Source organism: Meles meles, chromosome 6 (assembly GCF_922984935.1).
Source record: "Meles meles chromosome 6, mMelMel3.1 paternal haplotype, whole genome shotgun sequence".
Lineage (NCBI taxonomy): Eukaryota > Metazoa > Chordata > Mammalia > Carnivora > Mustelidae > Meles > Meles meles.
Genome location: NC_060071.1, coordinates 19,518,020 through 19,544,772, shown reverse-complemented (window position 1 = coordinate 19,544,772; position 26,753 = coordinate 19,518,020). Strand labels below are relative to the sequence as shown.

At 43.8% G+C, this 26,753-nt stretch overlaps 1 protein-coding gene across 1 annotated transcript in view; it reads left to right on the top strand.

The window, feature by feature from the left end:
• The first annotated feature begins 863 nt into the window (after window positions 1-863).
• The window catches only part of CHSY1 (chondroitin sulfate synthase 1), a 70,691-nt gene continuing 44,801 nt past the window's right edge, over window positions 864-26,753 (top strand). The window contains exons 1-2 of the mRNA XM_046010201.1: window positions 864-1,279; window positions 16,711-17,206. Coding sequence (XP_045866157.1) covers window positions 954-1,279; window positions 16,711-17,206 — 822 coding nt within the window. The 5' untranslated portion in view covers window positions 864-953. The remainder of the gene's footprint in view (window positions 1,280-16,710; window positions 17,207-26,753) is intronic.

Sequence of the window (26,753 nt, the reverse complement as noted above, 5' to 3'; positions counted from 1 at the left end):
GCGCTTCGTGCCGAGTTCGGGGACCAAGAAGCCCCTTCTTCAAAGATCCCTCTTCAGCTTCGCGCTGGCAGCGCGTCTCTCAGGACGGGGCCGCCTGGCAGGCACGGTCCCCGGGAGGGGACACCCTGGGGCCGGTCCTGGGCGCCGTCGCCAGGAGTCCGAGAGCGGACCGGCGGGGGCGTGGTCGCCGTGCGGATAACGGGCTGCAGGGCGCCGCGGTCCGGGCCCCCGCCCGCGCCCAGCCCGGTCCCACGCCCCCTCCGCCCCCGCGGTCTAGCTGCAGACCTTGCGGGCGGGGCGGAGCGGGGCGGGGGCCGCGCGCGCCGGGAGGCTTTTTTTTTTTTTTTTTTTTGTCAAACTTTGGCCACGTGAACCGCCCCCCATTCACTTTTGCGCCAATCCGGCGGCGCGGACGGATCCCGAGAGGGGCCAGGCTCCGCCGCCGCCGGGGCCCCTTCATAACGCGCCGTGCGTGACGTGAGGGGCTCCTGTTGCAATGGCGAGCTAAGCCGGAGGATGTGCAGCTGCGGCGGCGGCGCCGGCCACGAAGAGGACGGGGGCGGGCGCAGCGCGAGCGGAGCCGAGCCAGCCGAGAGACGCGGGCGGGGCGGGACGGGGGTGCGGACTCCGCTGCCACAGCCGTCGCCGTCGCGCTGGCCCCGCGCCCTCGCGCGCGAGCGGGAAGAGCCGCCGCCGCGTCGCGCTCGAGCCGCCGCCGGCGCGCGCTGGGCATGGTCCCCTCTTAAAGGCACAGGCCGCGGCGGTGGGGGTGGGCGTGCGGAACAAAGCGGCGGCGTGGGGCCTACGGGCGGCTCGGGGGCCACGATGGGCGCGGCGGGCCCGCGGCGGCCGCGGCGCTAGGGCGGGCTGGCCTCCGCGGGCGGGGGCGACGGGCTGAGGGCGCGCGGAGCCTGCGGCGGCGGCGGCGGCCCGGCGGGCAGAGCGGCACGGGCATGGCCGCGCGCGGCCGGCGCGCCTGGCTCAGCGTGCTGCTTGGGCTCGTGCTGGGCTTCGTGCTGGCCTCGCGGCTCGTCCTGCCCCGCGCCTCTGAGCTGAAGCGAGCGGGCCCGCGGCGCCGCGCCAGCCCCGAGGGCTGCCGGCCAGGGCAGGCGGCGGCGGCGGCTTCCCAGGTCGGCGGGGCGCGCGGCGATGCGCGCGGGGCGCAGCTCTGGCCTCACGGCCCGGCCTCAGATGGCGGGCCGCGCGACAGGAACTTTCTCTTCGTGGGAGTCATGACCGCCCAGAAATACCTGCAGACCCGCGCTGTGGCCGCCTACAGGTGAGTGAGTTGCTGCTGCCTGGACTCCGACTCCTGTATTCAGCATCCCGGTGGGCGGCCCTGCCGGTACTCCCTTGGCTTGAGTCTCTTCCTGCTTTCCAGACCCCAAGCTCCCGGGGTTCCTGTGGGTCGGGGTGCTCCTTGGGCTATGGATGTCCGACATTGGAAGCAGAGGTCAGAGGCTGGATGGTGAATGCGACGCCCAAGAATATGGGCTTTGGGGTCAGGTGGACCAGGTTGGCTCCCGTGGGTGTGGTCCTCAGTCTGACTTTGTGTAAGGCACTTCAGCTTTCTATGTCCAAGCCGCCTTCTTTGCTAAATCGGTCTCACTGAAAGGTTGTTGGGAAAACTCTTAGGACACAGTATCTGTGATAGTAGTGGCCCTGATGTTTATCGTTTATTCTCTGAAATAGGTACCTTTGCTCTTGCAGAGCGAGAGGGGAGGTAAGTTAATGTGGTTAGAGCCCTTCCAGAGCATACTTGTAGATATCAAGGGGCTGCCTGCTACATACTCGATCCCACCAGTCTGTTGAGTTAATGGAAAGAAAACCTTGGGAAAAGTAGTTCTTGGCCCATGGTAGATTCGGGCTTAACGATCTCTGTCTAGGGATGTGTGTGTGTTATCCAGTATCTGGGTCCTCGTTGGCCATATGAGTCATAAAAGTGACTGGAATCATGTTCAGGATTAACAGAGGGATTAACCAAAGTAACCTTTAGAAGGGTGATGATTTTGGAATGGCAGATCTGTGTTGGAGTGAATTTGAGGTAGGAGAAGGGTGTGGATCCAGTAAAGGGATTTAATGGAAACTTGTACCTGTGAAGTACAGAAACGCTCTCCATGTGGAGATGATTTGGGATTCATCCAGCCACAGAACAAACCAACGCAGGGAGGTCCTCTGAGAAGGAACTTTTAGAGCCGTCAGCGCTGAGCAAGGCCAAGCTGGTTGCTGTTGGTTCTTTTTTTTTAAGATTTTATTTATTTGTTTGTCAGACAGAGATCACAAGTAGGCAGAGAGGCAGGCAGAGAGAGAGAGAGAGAGAGGAGGAAGCAGGCTCCCCACTGAGCAGAGAGCCCGATGGAGGGCTCGATCCCAGGACCCCGAGATCATGACCTGAGCCGAAGGCAGAGGCTTTAACCCACTGAGCCACCCAGGTGCCCCGGTTGCTATTGGTTCTTAATTTATAACCAATACCTTTGAAACTGGCTTTTAAATTTAGTCCTGGTCTAAATGTGCAGGCATTAGATATGAAGGGAAAAACATATATGGATCTTTATTCCTCTAAGGTAAGAAGTACAAGATTGAAAAAGAAGACGAAAGAGCAATGGAGACTGTGAGCACTCTCAGTGCATTGACTCCCCATTCCTGCGTCTTTCTGTGAGGATCTTATTTAAGTCCAGAGCCTAGGTTCTGCTGGGAAGGATACTGAGTGCCTGAAAAACCTTAGAATGTAGCCACTTAGTATAAAATCAGACTGTGTTAGTTAGTATAAAAATCAGCTGAAGATTTACTCCCAGATCTCCCATGAATTACCTGGAATTTTATGCAGATGGTTCTTTTTGCCAAGAGAAATGGCTACATCTGAAATCAGGGATGGGCTGTATAAATTGTTCAGAGGGCGGTTTTGAGATGTAAGTCCACATGACTGCCATTGGGTGACAAGCCCTGCGAACTTGCAGCTCTGCAGATGATTATCAAAGTAGTTTGGACAAATACTAGATTACCCACCAAACAGATATTTTCATGGATTCAGAATCAGTGTAGACAAACCAGTAGGGGTCCTGGTACACCAGCAATACTCAGAAAATGTAACGCAAACTGGACCTACTACTCTTCTACACTTGGGGATGATCTTTTCCCTAAGCCCATGCTTGACACTCTGACTTTTAGTCTCCTTTTCCAAGTCTCCTACCTCATCTTTTTTGGATGTAGGACTTTTATCTCATTGTTTATTTTCTTTTGGACATTTAATGGAAAGTAGAAACACAATTCGCCATCTGGCCCCAGTTCTTCCTCCTTTGTGACAACTCTGCTTTTCGGATAAAGGGAAAACCCTTATGAGGAAACAGTGTATCCTATCCAGGCATCTGTCAGCTTTCCTGCAGCTCTTTCATCTTTTGATCTCAAAAAGTCCCATTGCTTGAAGCTTGGGGGTGGACTTAGCTTTCCTGTTAAGATCCTCTGCCTCAAGCCTCTGTTTAGGCCATTTGCAGGAGATGGCACAATACGGTTTTAGTCTTAAGGAACTTTGGGGGAAGGCCTGAATTGGGATGGAGGTTACAGTGTGTAACTTATGATTATGGCTCTGCTGGGCTTTGCAGCCCAGGCCGAAACTCCATACTCAGTTCTTAAAATGGAAGTCGCACGCCGTTTGGCATAAAAGTTGGTTTGAATCTTAACAGCGCTAGGTAGAACTGCAGTTTGGCACTGGGTGTGCTCAGTTTTAACTTCTCTCCTAAGAGGCAAATTCATTCTATACCTTTAGAAAAACTTTAATGTTTTTTAGTCTATTTTTTTTTTCTTTTCAAAGAAAATTAGTTTGGCTTTACGGATGTAAGGAGATGCTGGCATTTTTAGTAATCTTATGCTAAGATACTGAAAATGTCAGAATTTAGGTCTGGCTACTAGTAATTGTTTGAGGTCCAGAAGGGAAATCTAAAGCCTTAGGGAAATTCACTGAGCTATGCCTGTCTGCACTAAAGTTAGTGCATTTTAATGATGGACCAGCCCCATCATTACAGACTTGTACTTTCTCGACCTGCCAAATGCTTGAACTGGGGAGAAGGGCCACCAAGGAATGTTAGCAGTGCAGCGACAGCTGATAGCATGCAAGAAACAGCTTTTTTTTTTTTTTTTAAATATATAGATTTTATTTATTTATTTGGCAGAGAGAGACCGCCAGAGACGGAGCACAAGCAGCAGGGAGAGAGAGAGGGAGAAGCAGGCTTCCTGCTGAGCAGGGAGTCTCCTTCGGGGCTTGATCCTAGGACCCTGGGATCATGACCTGAGCCGAAGGCAAAGGCTTAACTACTGAGCCACCCAGGTGCCCCAGGAAACAGCTTTTAAAAACCAGGCACAACAAACCTCAAAGTGTAACTGATCAGAGTCTGACCAGGGCTAGTTTCTTCCACAGGCCCTGAGCAGACACCATAGCTGTTAAGTTCATAGGAGTGATCCTGGTTCATAAAAGTACTCAATTACACTTAAGATTCATCCCTTTATTCAACAAATACATACATGGGTCCTCTGGGTCGAGACTCTGTCGAGGACACAATGGTGAAGATGCTTGTTCTCGTGGCGCTTCTATTTTAGTGGAAGCCAAGATGCTGAAAGAGTTAATGATGGGCACTATGGAGAAAATAAAACGGTAAGGGAAGGGTGGTGTGGTGTCTAGAGAACTTAGGATTTGGGCTGCAGTCTGCTGGTGAGGAACTGGTTGTATGAGTATCACTGATGAGCAGGGGAGCAGAGGGAAGAGCTGATAGGTTACAGACAGCAACCACCTTGGAAGGGAATAAAAGAAGGGAAATAAAAGAAAGCGGGGGCACCTGGGTGGCTAAGTGGTAAAGCCTCTGTCTTCGGCTCAGGTCATGATCCCAGGGTCCTGGGATTGAGCCCCGCATCGGGCTCTCTCTCTGCTCGGGAGGGAGCCTGCTTCCCTTCCTCTCTCTCTCTGCCTGCCTCTGTGCCTACTTGTGATCTCTGCCTGTCAAATAAATGAATAAACTCTTTAAAAAAAAAAAAAGAAAGAAAGAACGCGGAGGAGGCCTGATAATGTTTGGTCTCCTAGAATTTTTCCCAGGTGAATTAGAAAGCCTTTGGAGGGTTTAGATAGGAAAGGGAGATGATGGCATTTTGTTCTAAAAGTTAATTCTGCCCATTGTGTGGAGATCGGATTGTAGAGAAGCAGGGAGATTTTTAGGAGATGGTCTGGCTGGAGGTGGGGGTGGCAGGGGGCGGCTTTCGTGGCCGTGGTCATGGAGAGACGTGGAGAATTCCAGGCGATCTGCTGGAGCAGAGCTCGGATGTGCTGACGGAACGTGGGTTGAGCAGTGAGCCATCAATAGTGCCTTCCAGGGTCTGGCCTTGAAAGACAAGTGTGAGTGCTTGTATTACTTACTGAGCCGGGCAAGGAGGTGAGTCAACAGGTCTGGTTTTGCACAGGAAAAGGTTGAAGAAGGCCTTTAGACATGCAGGTGGGTGTATCCTTAGCTTTGTAAATGCAGTGAATTTATGAAGAGATTGAGAAAAGCTTTACATCTGAGGTGGCTGTGGTGGAGCTCTGAAGCTATTCCGAGTTAAGCTTGCGGGAGGCCTCTGGGTTGCTGGGCTTCTGCAAACGCATCAGGAAAGTTGTTTGGACTCATCTACAGAGTATTTGTAATCTCGGTCATTTCACTTCGGAATGGTACCTGATTCCTCCGGAGGGATGTATTGTGCCAGGTAGTAACAGATCATCAGATCCCCTGTGTTCCTTGTGTCTTTTGTTACTAGCTACAGTTCATATTATTTCTGTATTTTTTCCTTTGTTCTTAGTTTGATAGAAATTCATGTAGTTCAGTTTTTACTTTACTGATTTTGGGGTTCCCCTCACCCTTCCCTGTCTCAAGCTCAAAAAATTAATGCCCTGGAGAGATTTTTTTTTTTAAGATTTTATTTAATCATTTGAGAGGGAGAGACAGATCACAAGCATGGGGAGAGGCAGAGGGAGAGGGAGAAGCAGGCTCCCCGCCAACCTGGGAGCCCAATGTGGGGCTCCATTCCAGGACCTGGAGAACATGACCTGAGGTGAAGGCAGACACTCAACCATCTGAGCCACCCAGGTGCCCTCCTGGAGAGATTTAAAAAGCAATATCCCCCCCCCCCCCCCGATTCTAGAAAGGGTAGAAATCATCTCAATCTCATTTTCCCCCCAAACAGTACATTGTCTTAGCAGCATCTGTTGAGTAAGCTCCCTTTTCCCTACCAGTATGAAATACCATCTTAATCATAATCCAAATTCCTGGGTATGTTTTGGACTTCTTCTTCTGTTCCAGTGATCTTTCCCTCTGTTCTTATGCCAGTACCACCCTTTGAAATTATTGGAAAAGTCGAATAATTTTTTAATATCCGGTAGACAAGTTCCTCTTTGTTTCTCTTCTGTTTCAAACATTTCTTGGCTACACTTACCTGTTCTTGCCAGGAGAGTTTTGATACCATTTGGATTTTCTTTTTAATTAGTGGTTTGATAAAAAAGAGAAAACATGCATACTTTGCTTTTTAGTCCTTTCTTTTGCCCAGAACTCCAAGCTAATCCAACACCTTATATTTGTCTTGGTTTTTACCTCCCCTGGGCTGAAGATGGGGAACCGTTTTGTTCTTTCTCTACTTTCTCAGAGGAAAGCGGTGGATGGTTTCCTTTCTTTGCCCTGGGAGTGATAAAGGGCACCATTAAAGATTAGCATCAGTCTGTAGGGAACTGTGGGAAGAAAGTTTGAGAAACACTAGCTGTAGCTATAGGAATCTTGTTGCAAGATGTTGTAGTAGTTAATGGCCTCTTCCGAATGCTTTCAGTGAAGGCACACTGTTCTTTTACCAACCTTAATGAGCAAACCTCAGAGTCCCTTTTCTTACTCTTACACTCAGTAAACCATGCTTATCTTGAAACAGTTTAGAGTAATACTTTCTCAGCTAGAATTCAGTTTGGCAAAAACTTACTGCCTTCTATAATCCAGATAACTGACCTGTAAATGAACTTGTGGAGCACAACCCCTTTCACATTGTAAATTACCTGTCTAAGGTGACTGGAGGACTGTGCAGTCCTGAGCATGAGTTTAGCTTTTTATGTCATGGTTCCAGATCTTGGTGCCCTCAAATAGTTAGAATATTGCAAGGATAGCTGTGGTTGTCAGCAGAAGTTTATGCACGGTTGTGTTTTCATCACATGGCTAGTTTCACTTCCCTTGTCCCTTCATTAAGCTGCTCTGTATTGAAAACAGATTAATAATTCTATCCTGGCAGGGTGTGTCTTCTAGGGAGGGAAAGAAATGGTGATACTGATGAGGAGGGCCTACAGGGTGCCTGGACCTTAACTGCTGAGGGGACACAGGAGAAAGAGGCCTGCGCTGATTATGAAGGGGATCAGGAAGGGCCTCACCCACACACTCCTGCCCCCTTTCCCTCACTTAGTCTTGAAGGAGTTTTCAAGGCAGAGACAACAGATTCCTGGAAATGTGAAAGAGCAGGAAGTAGTGAAGGAACAAGGGGATTGTGCATTTGGAGGCTGGGATCTGAAATTTAGCATTTCCTCTAGAATTTTTCAAAGGGATTTAAAGATGTGCTCAAAGATAGATGTATGGAGTGGAAATGTCTTCTTTTCTTTTTTTTTCTTCTAAAGATTGTATTTATATATTTGACAAAGACACAGGGAAAGAGGGAACACAAGCAAGGGAGTGGGAGAGGGAGAAGCAGGCTTCCCGCTGAGCAGGGAGCCTGATGTGGGACTCCATCCCAGGACCCTGGATCATGACCTGAGCCGAGGGCAGACACTTAATGACTGAGCCACCCAGGCGCCCGGAAATTTCAAGTGTCTTTGGTGTCCTGCCTTAGGAACTGTGGACCATAATTGATTTTGCTGATTTATCCATATTGTGATCTGCTTCTCTAGCCACAAAAAATGATGTGGCTGAAATATGTTTACTGAAATGAACAGAGAGTCACAATATATTTAAATTAAGCAACACTAGGGTATAAAATTGTATTCTGGGTATGAAGCCACTCTTGTTTAAAATCAAACAAAATAATCTGTGTGTGTAGTATAGAAAAGAAAATGTGACAGAATGTATAGACAGTGATGCTCAGTGATTTTTCATATTCTTCTTGGCCGTTTTGAGTTTTTCTGCAGTGAACACTTATTTTGTAGTAAAGCTACAGAACTAGAGCATAAAAAAAAAAGGAGGAGAGGGCAGCTCTTGGAAGGGAATGGAAATGCGGTTTGGAGTGTGTTGAATTGTAGGTAGGTGCCTGCAACGGTGCTGGGCACAGGTGGTACCCTGGGCTTGGGTCCGAGATCATTCTGGTTTCAGTAAGTAGCAGTTAATCCTGTCCTGATGAAGTATTCGGATACTGTAACTGCATTTACCTTAGTTCTGTAACTTCACAATTCCAGGTAGTGCTTGGGAGAATCAGGTGACAGAATTTTTAATGTGAGGGCCCTGGCTTCCACACATGAATGTAAATATTCAGTGTCTGCATCTGTCCTGCATGTGGATGGAATTGGGGGAAAAAGAAACTTAGTTACGATTTAAAAGCAGTGAAGCTTTCCCATCTACTCATCTTAACTCAGTGTCATTTCTAAAACCTCTGTAGCTGTGGTATTTGTTCTGTAACCAAGTACCTTGGTTTGCGGATGATTAAAAAGAAGAAGGTGTAGGGGCTTCTGGGTGTCTCAGTCAGTTAAGTGTCTGCCTTTGGCTCAGGTCATGATCCTGTGGTCCTGGGATCGAGCCCTGCCTGTGTGGAGCCTGTTTCTTCCTCTCCCTTTGCCCTCCCCTGCGAATGACTCCCCCTATCCCCTCCCCAAATAAATAAATAAAAAGTTTTCTGGGTTTTTTTTTAAAGGTGTATTCTGCTGATTTGGTGTCGACCCTGGGTTTGCAAACCCAGCACCTGAGGATTGTTGAAAATATATTTATCTATGGCATTAAAACAATTGCGTTGTAAGTTGAGCCTAGGTGTGAGGGCTGCTTTTGTGTTGGGGTTTTCTTCTGTGTTTTTCCAACCTATTGCTGGAAAATGATCTGTCAGGATTTACAGTAGTGAAGGGACCCAAACGGAATGAGACTTTCAGAAGCTACCTTCAGAGTAGAGTCTTCTGACTGACCTTCAACTAATCCAGCTTAGACTCTGAAGAGGTGTCCTCAGTGGACAGGTTTCTGCCAGGCAGACGCAGTGGAAGTGGCTGAAGTGGGTGTAAGGTTGCCCTCCTTTTCTGGGATGACTGTTTGCTCAGCCTTCTCAATGGAGGAGGGACTGCAAAGGAAACGTGGGTTATAACCTGGAAAAAAGTGTGCAGGATGAAGGCGGCAGCGGAGGCTTTGGAATCAGACCCCATTTGAGTTCTGGCTTCAACGTTTATTAGCTCTGTGATCTTGGAAAATTATTTACCTAGCCTTGCGCCCCAGTCTTCTCATTTGTGAAATGTGGGTAACGGTACCGCACACTGCATAGAATTGTCACAGGCTGAGTTTCTAATGCCCCCAGGGCAGTGCCCTGTACCAGGTGACTACTTGGCTGAAGGGTGGCTGTGGGCTGCTGTTCAGCGGGTTGATACCAGGAAGTGCCTTGGTATAGGGAGACTGACTTGCAAAAGCGGTTGGCCAAAGTGGGTTCAGGGTGGTTTTATTGTTTGTGTTAAAGAACACTTTTTGTTGCTGCTGTTTTTTGTGTGGCTTTGTTTGCTTAGAATTAAATTTCAAATGAATTTTGTTCATGCACGATTAAGAATTAGTTGCTTATTTACACTTTTAAATGTACAGTGGCAAAACAAGCCAGCTAAGGTCGCTCTCCAACATTTGAAGCTTTGGAAATGTATCATGAGACCAGAATTCACCTTCTATTATTAACACTCCGAATTTTAATTCTTAGGTTTCAAAGAGGGCGTTTTTGTGGTCTGTACTGATGAGTATTTCCATTGTTTGTTGTGAACCTAGGCTCAAAGGACGGGTTGCTGGTAGCCCTTAATACCTTGAAACTACCTCCTGGGCTAGTGCCCAGGCCGTTGTTGAAGTGGGAAGCTGTAATCCACCCTGCAGGAGGAAAAAGAAGTCTTAATGCTTGCTTTCACCTTAGGTCCACCTTTTAGGATTAATGGTAAAGAGTATAATTTGATTTGTCTTAAAAAAATTTTTTTTCCCACCGTTTTATGATTTCTGTTCTCTTTCCCCACCTACTTCCAAAAGAATTGAGATTGCTCACGTCATAAGTTTACGCAGTAAGGCAGTTAGAGACTTTAAAAGAGGAAGCCATGTATCCGGAAACCACATAAGAGGAAGAGAAACCAGCTCAGTACGCTCCATCCTCATACCAACACAGGACAGAGGTAATGGACTGAGTAATGCTTACAGCATCCGGCCCGAGGGCATTCCTTCAGCTCCAGGAGAGGCCTTGAGTTATCACTTGGTAGCTTTGGAAGACTTCTGAGTTTTCCCAAGGCCTGATCAAGTTCAAGTGCATGGCTGCTCTGACTGGCAGCAAAGAATTGTCCTCCATGTACTTTTTTGGAAGGGTGAGCTCAGACTGCTGCCCCATCAAACTTTTGCTGCCATAAGGATGCTCACTACATGTACCCTTCTTTCCCTCCCCTGGATCCTGTGGGAGAAGTTTTTGTCAGGTCTTAGTGTCTGGAATATGCCTCTTACTTAACCCTGAGCAGTGGGACAGAGGCCTGAGACATCTCTTGGTTGCCTGCTGCTTGGGACCCACCATTAGCAGACAGAGAGACCATGTGATGGCAGTTGGCTCACCATGTGGGCTCCCCCACTTCAGGGTGGCATCTTTTCAGAGGACTCCAGTTGGTTCCCTGTTTCCCATGGGCATAGAGCTGAGCAGGCAGCCCCTACCAGGATTTCGCCGTCCCTGGTACCCGTACTGCTACCCTGCTCTGACTACTTTTGTTTTTCTTTGGCTTTGTTTTCTTGCTCATGTTTTCATGCTGTGTTCCTTTTGGTTAAGTTATTAAATTTCTTCTGTTATAGGGAAGAATATAAATATATACCTTTAATTCCTATTATCTATCAGTTCTACAAGGGGAAAAATGATGTTCTCCCTTCCATGACTCCAAATTTTGAGATGATTTGATCATATGAGTCCTTTCAAACTTACCACTGTAACTGTCTGGCAGTATATTTAGTTGTCATTTTGGGGAAATCAAGAAGATCTCCCCTTTTTACTTGTAAAAATTACTGTAGCTATTAAAATTTTAAAAATGTGAAAAAAAAATTTTAAAAATGTGAAAGTACTCAATCTCACTCCATTTTTCTTTCAGTTTTTGTCCATTGTATAGAATAAAAAAATATTTATTACAAAAGTAGCATTTTCTGATGTCAAATCTTTTCATTTCTTTGGATGCTTTTTAGCTTAAAGTTTTTCTCCAAATTTAAACAAAAAACAAAAAACTTTCCCCCCAGCCATAACTATACTTATCTGTTGCAGAAAATTTAGAAAATGTAGAAAATATGAAGAAAATTAAATGTCTTCTGATCCTCCATCCAAAAATAACCACAGTAAACACTCTGGGGTAAAGTTGTGAAATATTTTATTTTTGTATGTGTACTTTTGTTCCCTTAATAGTACACATCACAGGGATGTACTCTTGCCTGCTTGTTAAATTTACCCATGTATTATGAATGTGTACTTAGGACGGGAGTCATGGCTGTGGATGCAGTTTTGTACACAAATGTATTTTATGTAGTTTTCTTAAAATGATAACTGAACAGAAAGAGAGACTATGAAGTCCTGAGTCAGCAAAGGCATTCCTTAGCGAAGCTAATATTGTCCAGCTGCATCACTTAACTGTGATTTAACTCGGTGTAGGGATAGTGTTTAGAGGCCCGGAGGAAAAGATGATAGCTTACTTGACTCTCTCCAGTTTCAGTTGTCGTATCTGTGCTTTAGCAAGAGTTGGTTATCCATGCATTGAAAGTTGAGCTTGCTGGCAAGGGGCTCTGCAAATGTTCTGTGGTTTCAATTAAGGGAGAACTCTTTGCTCCCGGTAACAAACTTGTAGATGGCAAAGTTGACATTTGCTTATGAAAATAAGGAGCTTGACCTGTTTCTGTCTCGGAAGGAGGGCCAGCTTGCTTCTTAAGCGGTGTCTCCTTTACTTCTTTCCCATCACTAAGGCACCCCGCCCCCCCAGCTCCCCCAGGATGGTGAATCATGATTCCTGTTCCAGAACACTCGATCTTTCCTGAGCTCTTGAAGCCAAAGATACCCTAAATGAAAAGATCATACTTTCTTAAGGTTGGAGGATTTACAGAAACTTCATTTTGAGAGATTTCTCTCCAACCACCAGTCATTTAGAACAGAAAAGGGCAGCCTGAGGTTTTTCCCTGGGTTACCTAAAAAGGAAAAGATAATAATTGGGTGGAGTTACCATAAAACTGCAGAGAGGCTTTTAAGGATGGTTTGAGGTTAGATTGTCTGTTTTTAAAATTAATTGGTTTCTCTTCTTGGACAAATTACATGATTTCAAGTCACAGTATAGGCGTTAATCGCCTCAGCGAGGGTGGTTCTCGAGAGGCTGGCGCTTGCTGTCCGCGTCCTGTGTGCTACGGCAGATAGGAGCCCAAACGCAAAGGCACTCTGATGCTCGGGCTAATAGGAAGGATTCTGGTGTTTCAGAAGTGAAACCACTTTTAAAAGTTGAAGTCTCAGTAGGCTTCTACCCTAACGCTGTCTAAGACTGACAGTAAAACGGAATTCTCCTAGATCGCTCGGGTGTCAGGTTTTTAGCCAGAAGTGTGAGGGGCGGCGTTTTCCATAATGTCTGCACTCTGGTTGTCGTCCTGTGACCGACTGCTGCATGTTCAGCCCACACTCCCCTGTGCCCTTCATTTTCTCTTTCACTGTCTTACTTTATTTGCACACTCCTGGCTTTCCTAATAAGTTGCACTTACATAATGTTTCCTGCGTGCTGGGCAGACGTGTGAGCGCTTTAGATCAAAGAATCCACCGACCCTCACAGCAACCCTATGAGGCAGGTAGTGTTATTATCCCTGGCTTACAGACAAGGAAGGGGAGGCACACGTGGCTTATCCCAAAGTGGAGCCAGGACTCTCACCCCAGGAGCCTGATTCTAGAACTCACGCTCTGAACCATCACCTGTGTGTTGTCTCTTGAGGAGGTGGTTCCTTTGGAGGCAGACATTGTCTTACCCACCCCATGTCTCCGGTAATGTCATGGTGCTTTAGTATCTTACTGGCTTCTGGGGTTGGCTCCTTCTGTACTTACCATTTCGAACTGGGTCTGTTTTATTAATCACATTGTAGTTCAGAAGCAATGGGGTAGAAGCTAAATTTAGGTTGATTTTATTCACTATTCATATATAATCAATTATGAGATAATGCAGACTGTTTATAACTTAGGTTTCAGAATGGTAGTATATTTTAACTCCATCAGGCCTGTGAATTTTACCTCTTACTAATTGTTTTCTGGTTGTGGCTTGAGTAAGTCGGGCTCTTTTTCAGCATGTAGGGATTGTAGGAGATGGTAGTGTGTGTCTTATGGAAAGTGACACTTTAAGTCACTTTTTCATGCAAGTGAGCAGGATGTATTGACTTCTTTTATGTGCCAACTATTGAAATTAATTACTTTTTCAAAGAATTGTTATGACTGCCAAGCAAAAATCATTTCTACTGAAGGAATTGGGGCTCCTTGACCTGGTTGGGGGTCCTCTTAGTACATCTTCATTGTCACCAAGTTCCTGGGGTTGGGAAGCCATCTGCCCTCTAGATACCACGTCGGAAGGGGGTCTTCAGGGTATTGTACATTCTGTGTTGGTTGTAGTTCATTCTCATTTTTGAAAGAGACTTGTGTCTTCATGGAAAGGGTTGGTTTCTTTTTGAATTAATTGCCTTGCTCCGGCCACGTTCACTTGTCATCCTTTTTTTCAGGAGCCTATCCTTTGTGAAAATGCAGTACAGTCCCTGGGACAGCATCTAGAGTCCATATATGCTGAATTCTTTGTTAAAGAGTTTTATAAATGGCCCAAGACTCTATAGGTCCATTTTATTTTTTATTTATTATTTTTTTTTTTTTATATTTATTTTTATTTGTTTATTTACAGCATAACAGTGTTTATTGTTTTGGCATCACACCCAGTGCTCCATGCAGTACGTGCCCTCCTTATTACCCGCCACCTGGTTCCTCAACCTCCCACCCCCCCCCCACCCCCCTAATAGGTCCATTTTTTTTTTTTTAAATTAATTTATTTATTTTTATTTGCTTATTTACAGCATAACAGTGTTCATTGTTTTGGCATCACACCCAGTGCTCCATGCAGTACGTGCCCTCCCTATTACCCGCCACCTGGTTCCTCAACCTCCCACCCCCCCCCACCCCCCTATAGGTCCATTTTAAATCCATAGGCATTAAGGGAAGAACATTACTGCTACTGTCTTACATCATTCTGAGATGTACATTTCCTTGCCCCCACATTTTAACATCGCTGAAATCAGGATGCATTTTACAGTTGCATCATGTGATTAAGAATGGCACTTTTTTTCTTTGTTATTGGCACAAAAAACAGTGGTGTATCTTATAGTCGAAATCCTAGTTTTAATGAAAAACGATGTATGTGTAGTCCTCAGATTTTTTGAGAAGCATGTTTGACAAAAAGTTCGTTGAATTCTTCCTCTATTTGAATGAGAGAAGTTTGAAGTTATTTTGTATTCCTTACAATTTGGGTTAGGAATTGAATTTAAAAACCAGTAATTTCTTTTTAAGTGCATCATTGTAGATTGTTTATAAAATTACAAAAATAATACTGTGCTTTAGAAATTTAGTTGCAGCCGAAAAAGTTCTGGAGGCAGAGGGTGGTGATGTTGAAGTATGATAGGGATGTGTTTAATGCTGCACTGAACATAATTCTTAAAAAATGGTTAAGATGGCAAATTTCAAGTTACGTATATTTTATCACAGTTAAAAATTTTTCCAAAAAAAGTAATATTATGCTTATAAAAATTTTCCTCCATTTAGAGATACACAAAATAAAGAAAGTTCTCTTTATCCCTTCCCCTATCCTTCCCATTTCCCTACTTCTGTACCCCTTCACCTGAGGTTTGGTGTGTACCTTTTTCGACTATTTCTCTCCCTAAGACTTTCCATTTAAGATATGTGTGGTTTTTGTTGACCCGTCAAGTTCACTTTTCACCACAATACATATAAGTGTAACAGATAAATAAAATAAAAACATATTGGGGAGACAGTCACCTGGGAGGGGTCCTTTTTTGATCTTATTAGGGCTATATTGACTGCTTCATTCACATTCTGTGATGTTTTTCCTAGAAGTGGTCTATGTAAGTGCATTTTGTAGTTGGACTGCTTCTAGTATCAAGAAGGCGCGGGGACAGGTGTAACATGGTGGCCTTAAATCAGTCGTTCAGCAGCAGGAGTCCTGACTTTCTCCTTCTGCAGTGGAGTGGAGCAGTTAGCCCTGATGACACCATGTCTGGGTGGCTGCAGCAGTTCTCTCCTGGTGGCCTCAGCCGGTCCTCCATCCCTGAGGACTGCGGGAAGCCCAGCTTTCATCCGCATCTGGTCTGCCCCATTCTTTCGGTAGCTGGTACTGTTAGGGGCCCCAGCTCTAGGAGGCCTGCTCCCCTCACGGCAACCTTCCCTGTCCCCACGTGCCACTTTCTGGGCCTGTTTCTCATCCTCGATGTTCACTTGGGTCTCGGGGAAGCGATCTGTGCACTGTATGTCTACTCTGTGTTCTTTCTGTATGCTCTTCACAGCTGTGCACCTTTCTTTCAGGGTGCTGGTTTTAATTCATACCAGTAAGCACATTGGTGTGTGACTGCCTTGATAAACGTCTGTCTCTCCTGATGACAACTCTGTGAGTTGGCCGTCGGTGTTATGCTTGCTCACTGTGCATCACCCTGGCTTGGCACATACTTGGCACTTGATGTGCATTCAGAGAGGCTTGTTGAATGAAGAATTTGATTTTTTTTAATTTAATTTTACTTAAATTCAGTTTAATTAACATTAGTGTATTATTAGTTTTGTAGATAGAATGTAGGGATTCATCAGTTGTATATAACACCCAGTGCTCATTGCATCAAGTGCCCTCCTTAATGCCCATCACGCAGTTACCCTCCTCCCCTCCAGCAACTCTCAGTCTGTTTCCTATAGTTAAGAGTCTCTTATGGTTTGTCTTCCTCTCTGATTTCTTCTTATTTTACTATGCTAAGCGAAAAAAAGTCAATTAGAGAAAGATGGTTATCACATGATTTTATCATATGTGGAATTTAAGAAATAAAACCAGAGGATCATAGGGGAAGAGAGGAAAAAACAAAAAGAATTTGATTTTTGATTATCTTACAGAGTGGAGAAGTTTGTGGGTAGGGACTTGATAAGTATCAGAAAATTAACGGGGAGATCTAGACCTTGGTGCCCTACCAATTTGGTTTTCAGACACAGCTAAAACTTAGTTATCCTGGAAATATTTGAACACTTTATCATTATTTTTTGTTGGGATTCTTTTGAAAATGAATTTGGGCTTTGCAATACCCTGTAGCCTGGGTTTCTGTTAAGGGGAGGCAAACAGATCAAGTAGTTTTTTAATCATTCCTTTTGAACACACAGTCATTCAGCATGAGTAGATATGTGAATTTCTGGAAATGAGAAGCTTGAAATAAACTGTTCTCTCACTGATACTTATTTTAATTCCAGAACATGGTCCAAGACAATTCCTGGGAAAGTTGAATTCTTCTCTAGTGAGGGTTCAGACACATCGATACCAATCCCGATTGTGCCACTACGGGGCGTGGACGACTCCTACCCACCCCAGAAGAAGTCTTTCATGATGCTCAAGTACATGCATGACCACTACTTGGACAAGTATGAATGGTTTATGAGAGCAGATGATGACGTGTATATCAAAGGAGACCGTCTGGAGAATTTTCTGAGGAGTTTGAATAGCAGTGAGCCCCTCTTTCTCGGGCAGACAGGACTGGGCACCACAGAAGAAATGGGAAAACTTGCCCTGGAACCCGGTGAGAACTTCTGCATGGGGGGGCCTGGTGTGATCATGAGCCGGGAGGTTCTCCGGAGAATGGTACCACACATTGGAAAGTGTCTCCGGGAAATGTACACTACTCACGAGGACGTGGAGGTGGGAAGATGTGTCCGGAGGTTTGCGGGGGTGCAGTGTGTCTGGTCTTATGAGGTAAGAACAGAAAAAAAAAATCTTTTAATTTCAGCATTAGTTCTGAACCAATCCTAGGAAACGAGTGATTATATCTTTAAGGCTTGAAGTTGGTATGAAGATATTGTACATTTTTACCCAAGTTTTTAAAATTTGAATTCCTTCTTTGTATCTTTTATCCTTCATTTTTAGGACATACTTTCTATTCTTTTACCTGATACCTTAGTTAATAAACAATGGCATTTGGAGCCCAAAGAAATGATATGGTTCACTCTAGGTAGCAGCAATATTTTCATGATTATCCAGAACATTCATCTAATCTGACTTCTGCTGATTCTGCCGGTGTGATTCTAAGTGTGTCAAGGTTCCTTTTCCCTCTTCTCCCGAAGGCCTGACTTTTCTGGTCATGTTGACCCACACAGTTTTGAAACTCAGTATGTTTAGAATTAATAAAAATGAGTAATGGTTTAAAAAAAAAAAGCCAATTGCATTTGACTTTGCATTTATTTAAAACCTTGACTTTTTAGACAGTTGTTTGTGACCTGGAAGTTTGCAATATGGTTGTTCTCTTCCGAATATTTGTTAGGCAGTCTCGGAGTTATCTTGACACACAAGTGCAATTTTTGGTAGGAAGTCTACTTGTAGAGGTTTTCTCTTTAAATGTTCTTGAGAACATGAGTTCTCTTTTGACTTTTCTCTGTTTTTATTGGCAGATGTGCACCTCTTGCCTGCAGTTACAGGACCTGATATTAGTCAGAGTGGAAAAAATTATTTAGGTTGTGTTGTGTTTAGATTGATAAACTACCCATAGTTGTGAGAAACGGAGGGAACTTGTAGACCTTTGCCCAAGAAAAAGAAATACACTTTCTGATGTAAACTGTTAGCTTTTGTTATGAGTTAATTTTCTAAAGTGCTTGAGTGAAGAAAGTATTCTTGCCAGTACTTGCCTACCCCAAGACTTGCTGTTAAAGGTTTCCTAATAACTGTTTCTTTCATTTGAATTCTTAGGGAAGTGGACATTTTCAAGAATACAAGAAGTAGTTTTCATGTTCATTTCTAATTATAAAAGATACATTTTAAATCTCAACTGTGATTGGCGTGAAACCTCTGATCTTTGTGGGTCTCCCCCCAACCTTGCATGCAGGGAGGATTGGTCACTGGATCTAGGGGGGAGATTGCTGTCCTGAATTTTTGCAGCGAGGAAGCCTCTTTAGGGATGTCCTGCAGTTTCCAGCAGAATACAGAAGGCAGTGGTTCTGCGTTTTCCCCATTCTTAATTTAGTAGTTACAACCTTAGCATGTTTCATTATGGTTAAAACATGTAGTGCCTTGTGTATTTTGGGATGTTTTATGCTATTCCTGATCTCTGGGAAGCTAGCCTTCCTGCTGGAATTGTGGAGGATAGGCCTACCTTTGAGAGAGAATTTTTAAAAAATATCTGTCTTAGTGTTGTAGTGCTATTGTATCTTACATGCTGCTAGATAGACAGCCGCAGAGCCAGTACCTTGTTACCAAGAACTCTGACCTAGCGTTAGTGCCAAGACGTTAGAAAGTATTGTCCTGGGGGTTTGCAGGGATTGGGAGATAGTTTCAGCACTTTTTTCCCCCTGTTATCTTGTAAGAACCAAAATTCTTTCGGGCCCGAAGTTGGGATGTTGGAAAATTGTCCCTTCTGGACGCTGGGAGCCACCTCTTTGACTTGAAGCACTGGGCAAAGGGATCTGGTGGAGGAGGAAGCTCCCTCCCTGGGTGGTTCCCCATCCCTGCCTAGGATCCCCGAGGAGTGGAATGTGGAGGCCTGTGGGCAGTGTGGGTGTGGTGTCCCTGCTGCTTTTCTTGTGTTTAAGTGTCTGATGATGCCAGAGCTTTTCCTAGGTACTGCCCTTCTGTGAGCTCCCTTTTTGGGAGATTATCTTCTCCCAGAATGTGGCTTGTCTTTTTACTTTAAATATGATACTCAGCTTGCAGATTGTGAATTTTAAGTGTAGTCTAGTTTCTTTCTTTTCCTGTATGGAAAAGTGCCTTGTGTAAGAAATCCTTGTGTAAGAAATCCTTCTCTTCCTTGGGTGGCAGGAATTCTACATATTTTTCTGCAGATTGAAAGTTTTGTGTTTTGTGTGCAGTTCTTCATCTTTTTCACTTTTAAGAATTACATTTGTGGGCACATGTACCATTTTAATAGACCTTAAGTTTCTTTTTGCTTTTTTGGTAGTGCTTTAAGTCCTCTTAACGTAAGTCATTATTAGGATTTATCATTGTGTTCACCACTCAGGCGAGAATAATCCCTCATGTGGCTGAGAACTTTTATTAAACTTCCTGTAAATGTAGTTTCTCCATCAAGGCTCACATTATGAGAAATGATTGAGGTGGAGTCTTACATTAAAGATGATTACGTTAAGCTTTGGGTCTAAGAAGGTGCTTATTTAGCTCTTACAAATCTAGATGGAGGGTGTACTTTTTTTTTTTTGGCAAGTTTGAAATAATGCCTTGGGATTACACTTACTTAATTAAAATGGCTCGCAAGAAACAACTGTCACAATCAAAATCCAGATTCATTTCTAAGCTTGTTTTGATTTTTTATTGGTGGTTATTAATATATGGCTTTAAAAAACTTTATTTAGAAATAATTTTAATTTTACGGAAAAACAAAATAGCACAAAGCACATCTGTACACCTTACGCTCAGATTAACCTGTTAACATTTTACACCACTTGCATTATCATAAGCCTCTGTTCCTGAGTGTCTCCCCCAAGTCCTGTGAACAGGGACATAGTGCTGTCCCTCATTTAATACTAACTAAACATTGTGGCTCTTTACTTGAACTAACATCGATGTATTTTGACTAAGAATAGGGAAATTCTCTCATGCAACCGTAGTACACATGGAAACTTTAACCTAGTGTTGATACTCTGATTTTATCTGCTGATGCGGTACAGTCCTGCATCACAGGACCCAGCCCAGGGCCAGGGATTACATTTGATTGTTGTCGTGCCTCTAAAGCCTCCTTCAGTCCAGACCCTTTGCACAAGTCTCTTTCTTTCTTTCTTTCTTTTTTTTTTTAAAGATTTTATTTATTTATTTGACAGAGAGAAATCACAAGAGAGGCAGGCAGAGAGAGAGGAAGGGAAGCAGGCTCTCCGCTAAGCAGAGAGCCCAATGTGGGACTCGATCCCAGGACCCTGAGATCATGACCTGAGCTGAAGGCAGCGGCTTAACCCACTGAGCCACCCAGGCGCCCCACAAGTCTCTTTCTTTATCTCTTGTGACTTTGGCATTTTCGATAAGTGGCTTTAAATACTTTATTTTCATAATAAAAAATAAGGTGGTCTTTAGTAATGCTCCTCAACGCTTACTGAAACGTCCCAGCCCAGAATGAGAATGTGGGCCGTGAGGCTATGAATAGTGTTGGCCAAGTGGAGCAGGCAAACCTGGTTCCCCCCATCTCATGTGGGCTTGGCCTTACTCAGGTTACGCGGGATTTTTTGAAGAAGTATTATTATTTTTTTTTTTTCAAGATTTTATTTATTTGAGAGGGAGAACGAGTGAGAGAAAGAAGGAGTGGAGGAAGGAGCAGAAGGAGAGGGAGAAGCAGACTCCTCGGAGAAACAGGGATGTAGCGAGATTGTGGAACTCCGGGACCATGACCTGAGCTGAAGGCAGGTACTTAACAACTGAGCCACCCAGGTGTCCTTTGAGGAACGTTATTGAAAAATTTGAGATAATTTACGTAGGCAAATAAATGAAATACCACACAACTCTTTTTTTTTTTTTTAAATCTTTTTTTTTTTTTTTTAAGATTTTATTTATTTATTTGACAGAGAGAGAGGTCACAAGTAGGCAGAGAGGCAGGCAGAGAGAGAGGAGGAAGCAGGCTCCCTGCAGAGCAGAGAGCCCGATGCGGGGCTCGATCCCAGGACCCTGAGATCATGACCTGAGCCGAAGGCAGCGGCTTAATCCACTGAGCCACCCAGGCGCCCCCACACAACTCTTTTAATAAAGGAATAAAAAGACAATTGATCTAAGTAATCTTTTCATTTTACTTCTGACTTTTTACTGAAGTGCATATTATACCTATGGAGAAGTGCACAGATCATCAGTGAATGTAGAGCTCAGTGGATTTTCTGAAACAGAACACAGCTAGCTAACCAGCAACCAGATCTTGACTTTCCTTATTTTCATTCAACATTTGACTGGTCATGAAGGTATTTCGAGTAGAAAATAATTGCTAGTAATGAAAGTGGGAGCTAGGCTTAGGAAGATTTGGCAACTTTAAAAGATTTATTTCATGCCATCACCTGGCTGAAAATTCAGAAGCTGAAAGAGTTTATCAGGACAAATTTTCTCATCTCTGTCCACCAGGTTCCCCTCGGAGTCCACCACGGTGGTGCAGCCTTAACAGGTGTGCCATGTGCAGATAAAAGCTACAAAGTCTGTATATCCTCCCGCATGTGTTGCTTACTATCTGTATCTTGCTGGTTTTCACTCCCAAGTCTTAAGATTTTCCAGTTGCTACATAAGAATCTTCCTCTTTTTTTTTTAAATGGACGTTCAAGCTCTTTCCAGTTCTTTTCAGCAGTGTTTCTAATCAGTCCCTTAACCCAGTGTTTTCTGGCCTTTTTCACATCATGATACACACACTGAAGTATGTGGGGCCCCACAGGGCTCCTGCTACTCCACCCTCTACCCACGGCACTCCTCGACCCCAGACCTGAAGGGATTGTCATCTTGGCACAACTAGAGTGTTTGGGATACACCAGTATATACTGAGACACACCAGCGTGATGCTCTGAGTTAGCCAATATTCATTAAGCAAGCATTAGTGAGCCCAGTACTGGCTTTCTAAACAGGTTGGAAACTACAAAAGCACAAAACACAAATGGCTGTTTTTTTCCTTTAAGGGCTGTCATCTAATTGAGGAGACTAAAATATGTTTATGAAAGGCTGAGAAAAATGTAAACGTGTAAAAACCCTATGATAGTGACCTTAAAGATAAAACAGTACAGGGAAGGGGTAAGATCAGTGATGTTCTTTTTAAAGAAGGCATATCATCAAGGGAAACTGGGAGTTTAGAGCAAAATATGTAAAAAGAGAAGGTTTTCCTTGTTAGTCTGACTGGCTTAGAAAGAAATGTTGAACATCTTTGTATCAGAAGCCTGGGAATTTTTTTCTTTAATGATGGAAGGGATAATGTTTCAGCTGCTGGTTGTCATGGAGCTGGTTTGTGTCTAGTGGTGCCTTCTTCACACCTTTAGACTGCTTGTTACCCTTACCTGGCTGAGAACCAGGCAGGGCCCTAAATAGCTAGAATAGATGCTCCAAATACAGATCACTGTCGATGGCTGTTCTTTGAGGCAAAGCTCCCATGTGGTTTTTTATACAGAGCCTTTTGTTCTGGCTTGATGGTTCAATCTCCAAGCTCTTAATAGATCACAAGGGCAAATTGTCATCCAAAAAAGGATGCTGCCATAAAAGACTATATCAGCAGTGAATGGGAAGGACATGAAGAAGATGTGAAAAATAAGATGAAATGAGACTGTGAACAGCACAGCAGTCTAAGACCCACCATTTTGTTATTGATTTTTAATTTCATTCCATATGGTTGGAGAACATACGTTGTATTGTTTCAGTTCTTTTAAATTTATTGAGACTTTTTTATGACCTACATATGGTTACCCTGGAGAGTGTTGTGTGTGTACTTGAGAAGAGTGTATTCTGCTTTTGAGTGTTCTACGGATGTCTCTTTGGTCTAGTTGATTTTTATGTTGATTGTCCTTTCGCTGGTCATCTCTTTGTCCTACCCATTATTGAAAGTGGGACAGTGAAGTCTCTGATACTTCTGGATTGTCAGTTTCTCCCTCTCAGTTGTGTTGTTTTTTGCTTCACGTATTTTGGGGCTCTGTTGTTAGATGCGTTATGTGCTTTTATCATTATAAAACGCCTTCTTTGTCTCCAGTGACAGTTTTTGTCTTGAAGTTTATTTGGTCTGATAGTATAACCGTTCCAGTATCTTGTAGTTATTATCACGTGCTTTATCTTTTTCCGTACTTTTGCTTTCAGCCCGTTTGTGTCTTTTTTTTTTTTTTTTTTAAGATTTTATTTTGGTGAGAGAGAGAGAGGTGTATGCATGGAAAGAGGGGCAGAGGGAGAAAGAGAAAGAGAATCCCCAGCAGACTCTGCACTGAGCGCCGAACCTGATGTAGAGCTTTACCTCATGACCCTGAGATCATGACCTGAGCAGAAATCAAGAGTCAGATACTTAACTGACTGAGCCACCCAGGCACCCCAATGTTTGTGTCTTTGTTTTTAAGATTTTATTTAATTATTAGAGAGAGAGAATGAATGAATGAGATGGGGGGAGGAGCAGAGGAAGAAACAGACTTCTCCACTGAGCTGGGAGCCAGACGTGGGGCTCCATCCCAGGACCCTGGGAACACGACCTGAGCTGAAGGCAGTCACCTAACTGACTGAGCCATCCAGGTGCCCTGTTGGTGTCTATGAATCTGAAGTGTGTCTCTTGTAGATAGCATGTAGTTGGATCAGTTTTAAATTGGAGTCTTTAATCCATTTACACTTAATGTCATTATTGATAGGGTAAGATTTTTGTCTGTCATTTTGCTCCTCCTTTCCTAGGTCATGTCTGTTTTGTTTCTCTGTTCCTGCAATGCTGCCTTCTTTTGTGTTAAGTGGTTTTTATACATTTTCACTCTTTTGTCATTTCTTTTACTTTTTAAGAAGCTACCCTAAGTATTACAGTTAACATCTTTTTTTTTTTTTTTAAAGATTTTATTTATTTGTTTGACAGAGAGAGATCACAAGTAGGCAGAGAGGCAGGCAGAGAGAGAGGAGGAAGCAGGCTCCCTGCGGAGCAGAGAGCCCGACGCGGGGCTCGAACCCAGGACCCTGGGATCATGACCTGAGCCGAAGGCAGCGGCTCAATCCTCTGAGCCACCCAGGCGCCCCTACAGTTAACATCTTAACTGATAAACAAGAAGTTTGGATTAATGCCAGCTTAATAACTATAGTATACAAAATCTTGGGCTTTGATAAAGCTCCATTTTCTTCTTACTCCTTCCTATTATTGTCACACAAGTTATATCTTATATGTGATAGGACCATCAACACTGATTTGTAATTACTGCTTTGTGCAGTTGTCAGATTAGAGGAAAAAGTGTTAACAATATATTTATATTTTAATAAATTTTTTAAAAGATTTAATTAATTTATTTATTTGTCAGAGAGAGAGAGAGAGAGCATGCACACACAAGCAGGCAGAGTGGCAGGGAGAGGCAGAGAGAGAAGCAGGCTCCCTGCCGAGCAAGGAGCCCGATGCGGGACTCCATCCCAGGAACCTGGGATCATGACCTGAGCTGAAGGCAACGGCTTAACCAACTGAGCCACCCAGGCGTCCCAATTTTTATAAATATTTTTATAAATTATCTATTTGCTTACGTAGTTTCCCTTATTGGGCTCTTTATTCACATGTATTTGAGTTAATGTCATGTGTCCTTTCCTTTCAGTCTAAAAGGCCTCCTTTAATATTTCTCATAGGACAGATTTGCTCGTAACAGATTCTCTCACGTTTTTTTTTTTTTGTATCTGGAAATGCGCTAATTTCTCCTTCACTTTTGAAAGATGGTTTTGTTGGTAGAGAATTCTTGGTTGACAGTCTTTCAGCACTTTGGATGGAAGCTTTCTGGTTTCCATGGCTTCTGGTGAGAAATCAGTTGTTCACTTCACTGAGGATCTCTCATATGCGAAGAGTCTCTTCTCTTGTTGCTCTTGAGACTCTGGCTTTCAGTACTTTGATTATGATGTGTCGAGGTGTGGCTCTCTGAGCTTATTGTACTTGCAGTTCATTGAGCTTCTTGGGTGTGTGGATTGTTTTTCATCAAATTTGGTCAGTTTTTAGCAGTTATTTCTTCAGATGTTTTTGTCCTTTTCTCTTTATTGCTCTTCTCATTATGCAACTGCCATATGCATATGCTTGGTTCTGTTTATTTTTCTTTTCTTTATTCTTTTTTCTTTCTGTCCTTCAGACTGCATAATCTCAACTGACCTGTCTTCAAGTTTACTAATCCTTTGTTTTACCAGTTCAAATTTGTTGTGACTTTTTTGTTCCAGTTATTGTGACTTTCAACTTCAGAATTTCTACTTAGTTCTTTTTTTATAATTTCTACTTCTTTATTGGCTGCTTCCCCACCCCCACCCCCCTTTTGTATGTCTCATAATTTTTTGTTGGAAACAAGACATTTAAAATAATATAGCAACTCTGGAAATCAGATTCTGCCCCCCTCCCCAGGGTTTGATGATGTGGCTGTTATTTGGTTAGTGATTTTGCTGGGGGAGGATTTGGTAAAGTCTGTATTTTGTGTGTGTGTGTAACTACTAAAATCTGCTTGGTTTGCTTCGTGGTCAGCTAATGATTGGACAAAGATGTCCTTAGAGACCTGGAACTAAGAACTCTCCCTGTCTTTGGTTAAGGGCTTTGTGTACTTGTTGGTGCTTGCCTGCAATGCTCACTGTGCAGTTTTCAACTCTCCCTTAACCTCATTTCTTGCTTGTGCAGAGCCTCACAGCCAACCAGACGTGAGAGCTTAGGGCCTTCTCTGACTTTCCCTGGGCATGTGCACAGGTTCCCACGAATATACTGAAACTCTTCAAAGCCCCTTATGGACATGTCATACCCTGACTTGTCTTTTTAAGCTTTTTGGTTAGCCTGTGTTTTACCCATACTGTTAGCCACCTCGTCAGGCAGCATGATATTCAACAATTGCCTATGATCGTTTTTAACAAATATTTCCTTCCTTCCCCATCAAGAGGTTTTTTGGAAAAGGAGGGCTCCGAGTCAGGACAAATAAAGACAGCCTTATAAGTAGGGTCTTCTAGGAAACCACTAGGCAGGTCAGATAATGACAGTTCTCTGGGAATGGGGCTTTGAAGGCGCTCCAGTCCTGCTCTGTCCCCTTCCAGTGGCTGTCAGGCTGCTGGCTTTCACCATGATTGTGGACTGTTGGTTTTCAAGGTTACCACATTGCTGGGCAACAGGGAAGAGGAATGGGCAAGTTAAAATGCCACAGGATTCGCTATTCCTACTAAAATTTCACTGTTTTTCTTGCATAAACACTTCCTGGGTTACTCTAAGCCTTTGGCTAATATCCAGGTCCTGAAAACGTTGCCTGAAGCTGGTTTTTGCCCATGTTTTCTTTGCTTTTATGGGGGAGAGAATTTTTAGATGTCTGTACTTCATCATTTTCATTGATGTCACCTAAGAAGACCATCAGTAATGGAGCCTTAGCTTCACAGCTTAAAATTTGCCTTTTCCAATTGTATAAATCACTCTGAATATCCTCATCTTCCGCTTATGAATTCAGGGAATTGTGCTCTAAAAATTAGAAAAACTTTCAACCAATCAGAATATTCATCTGTATTTATTTTTCAAATAAATTTTGAACATCCGATAAGATCAAGACACTGTTCTAGTTGGGGGCACAACAACTCAGATAGTGGAAGCTCTCTTCTCTCCTATTCTGTTGGGGCTGGGCTGGGCTGGGCTGGGCTGCAAAGAGAC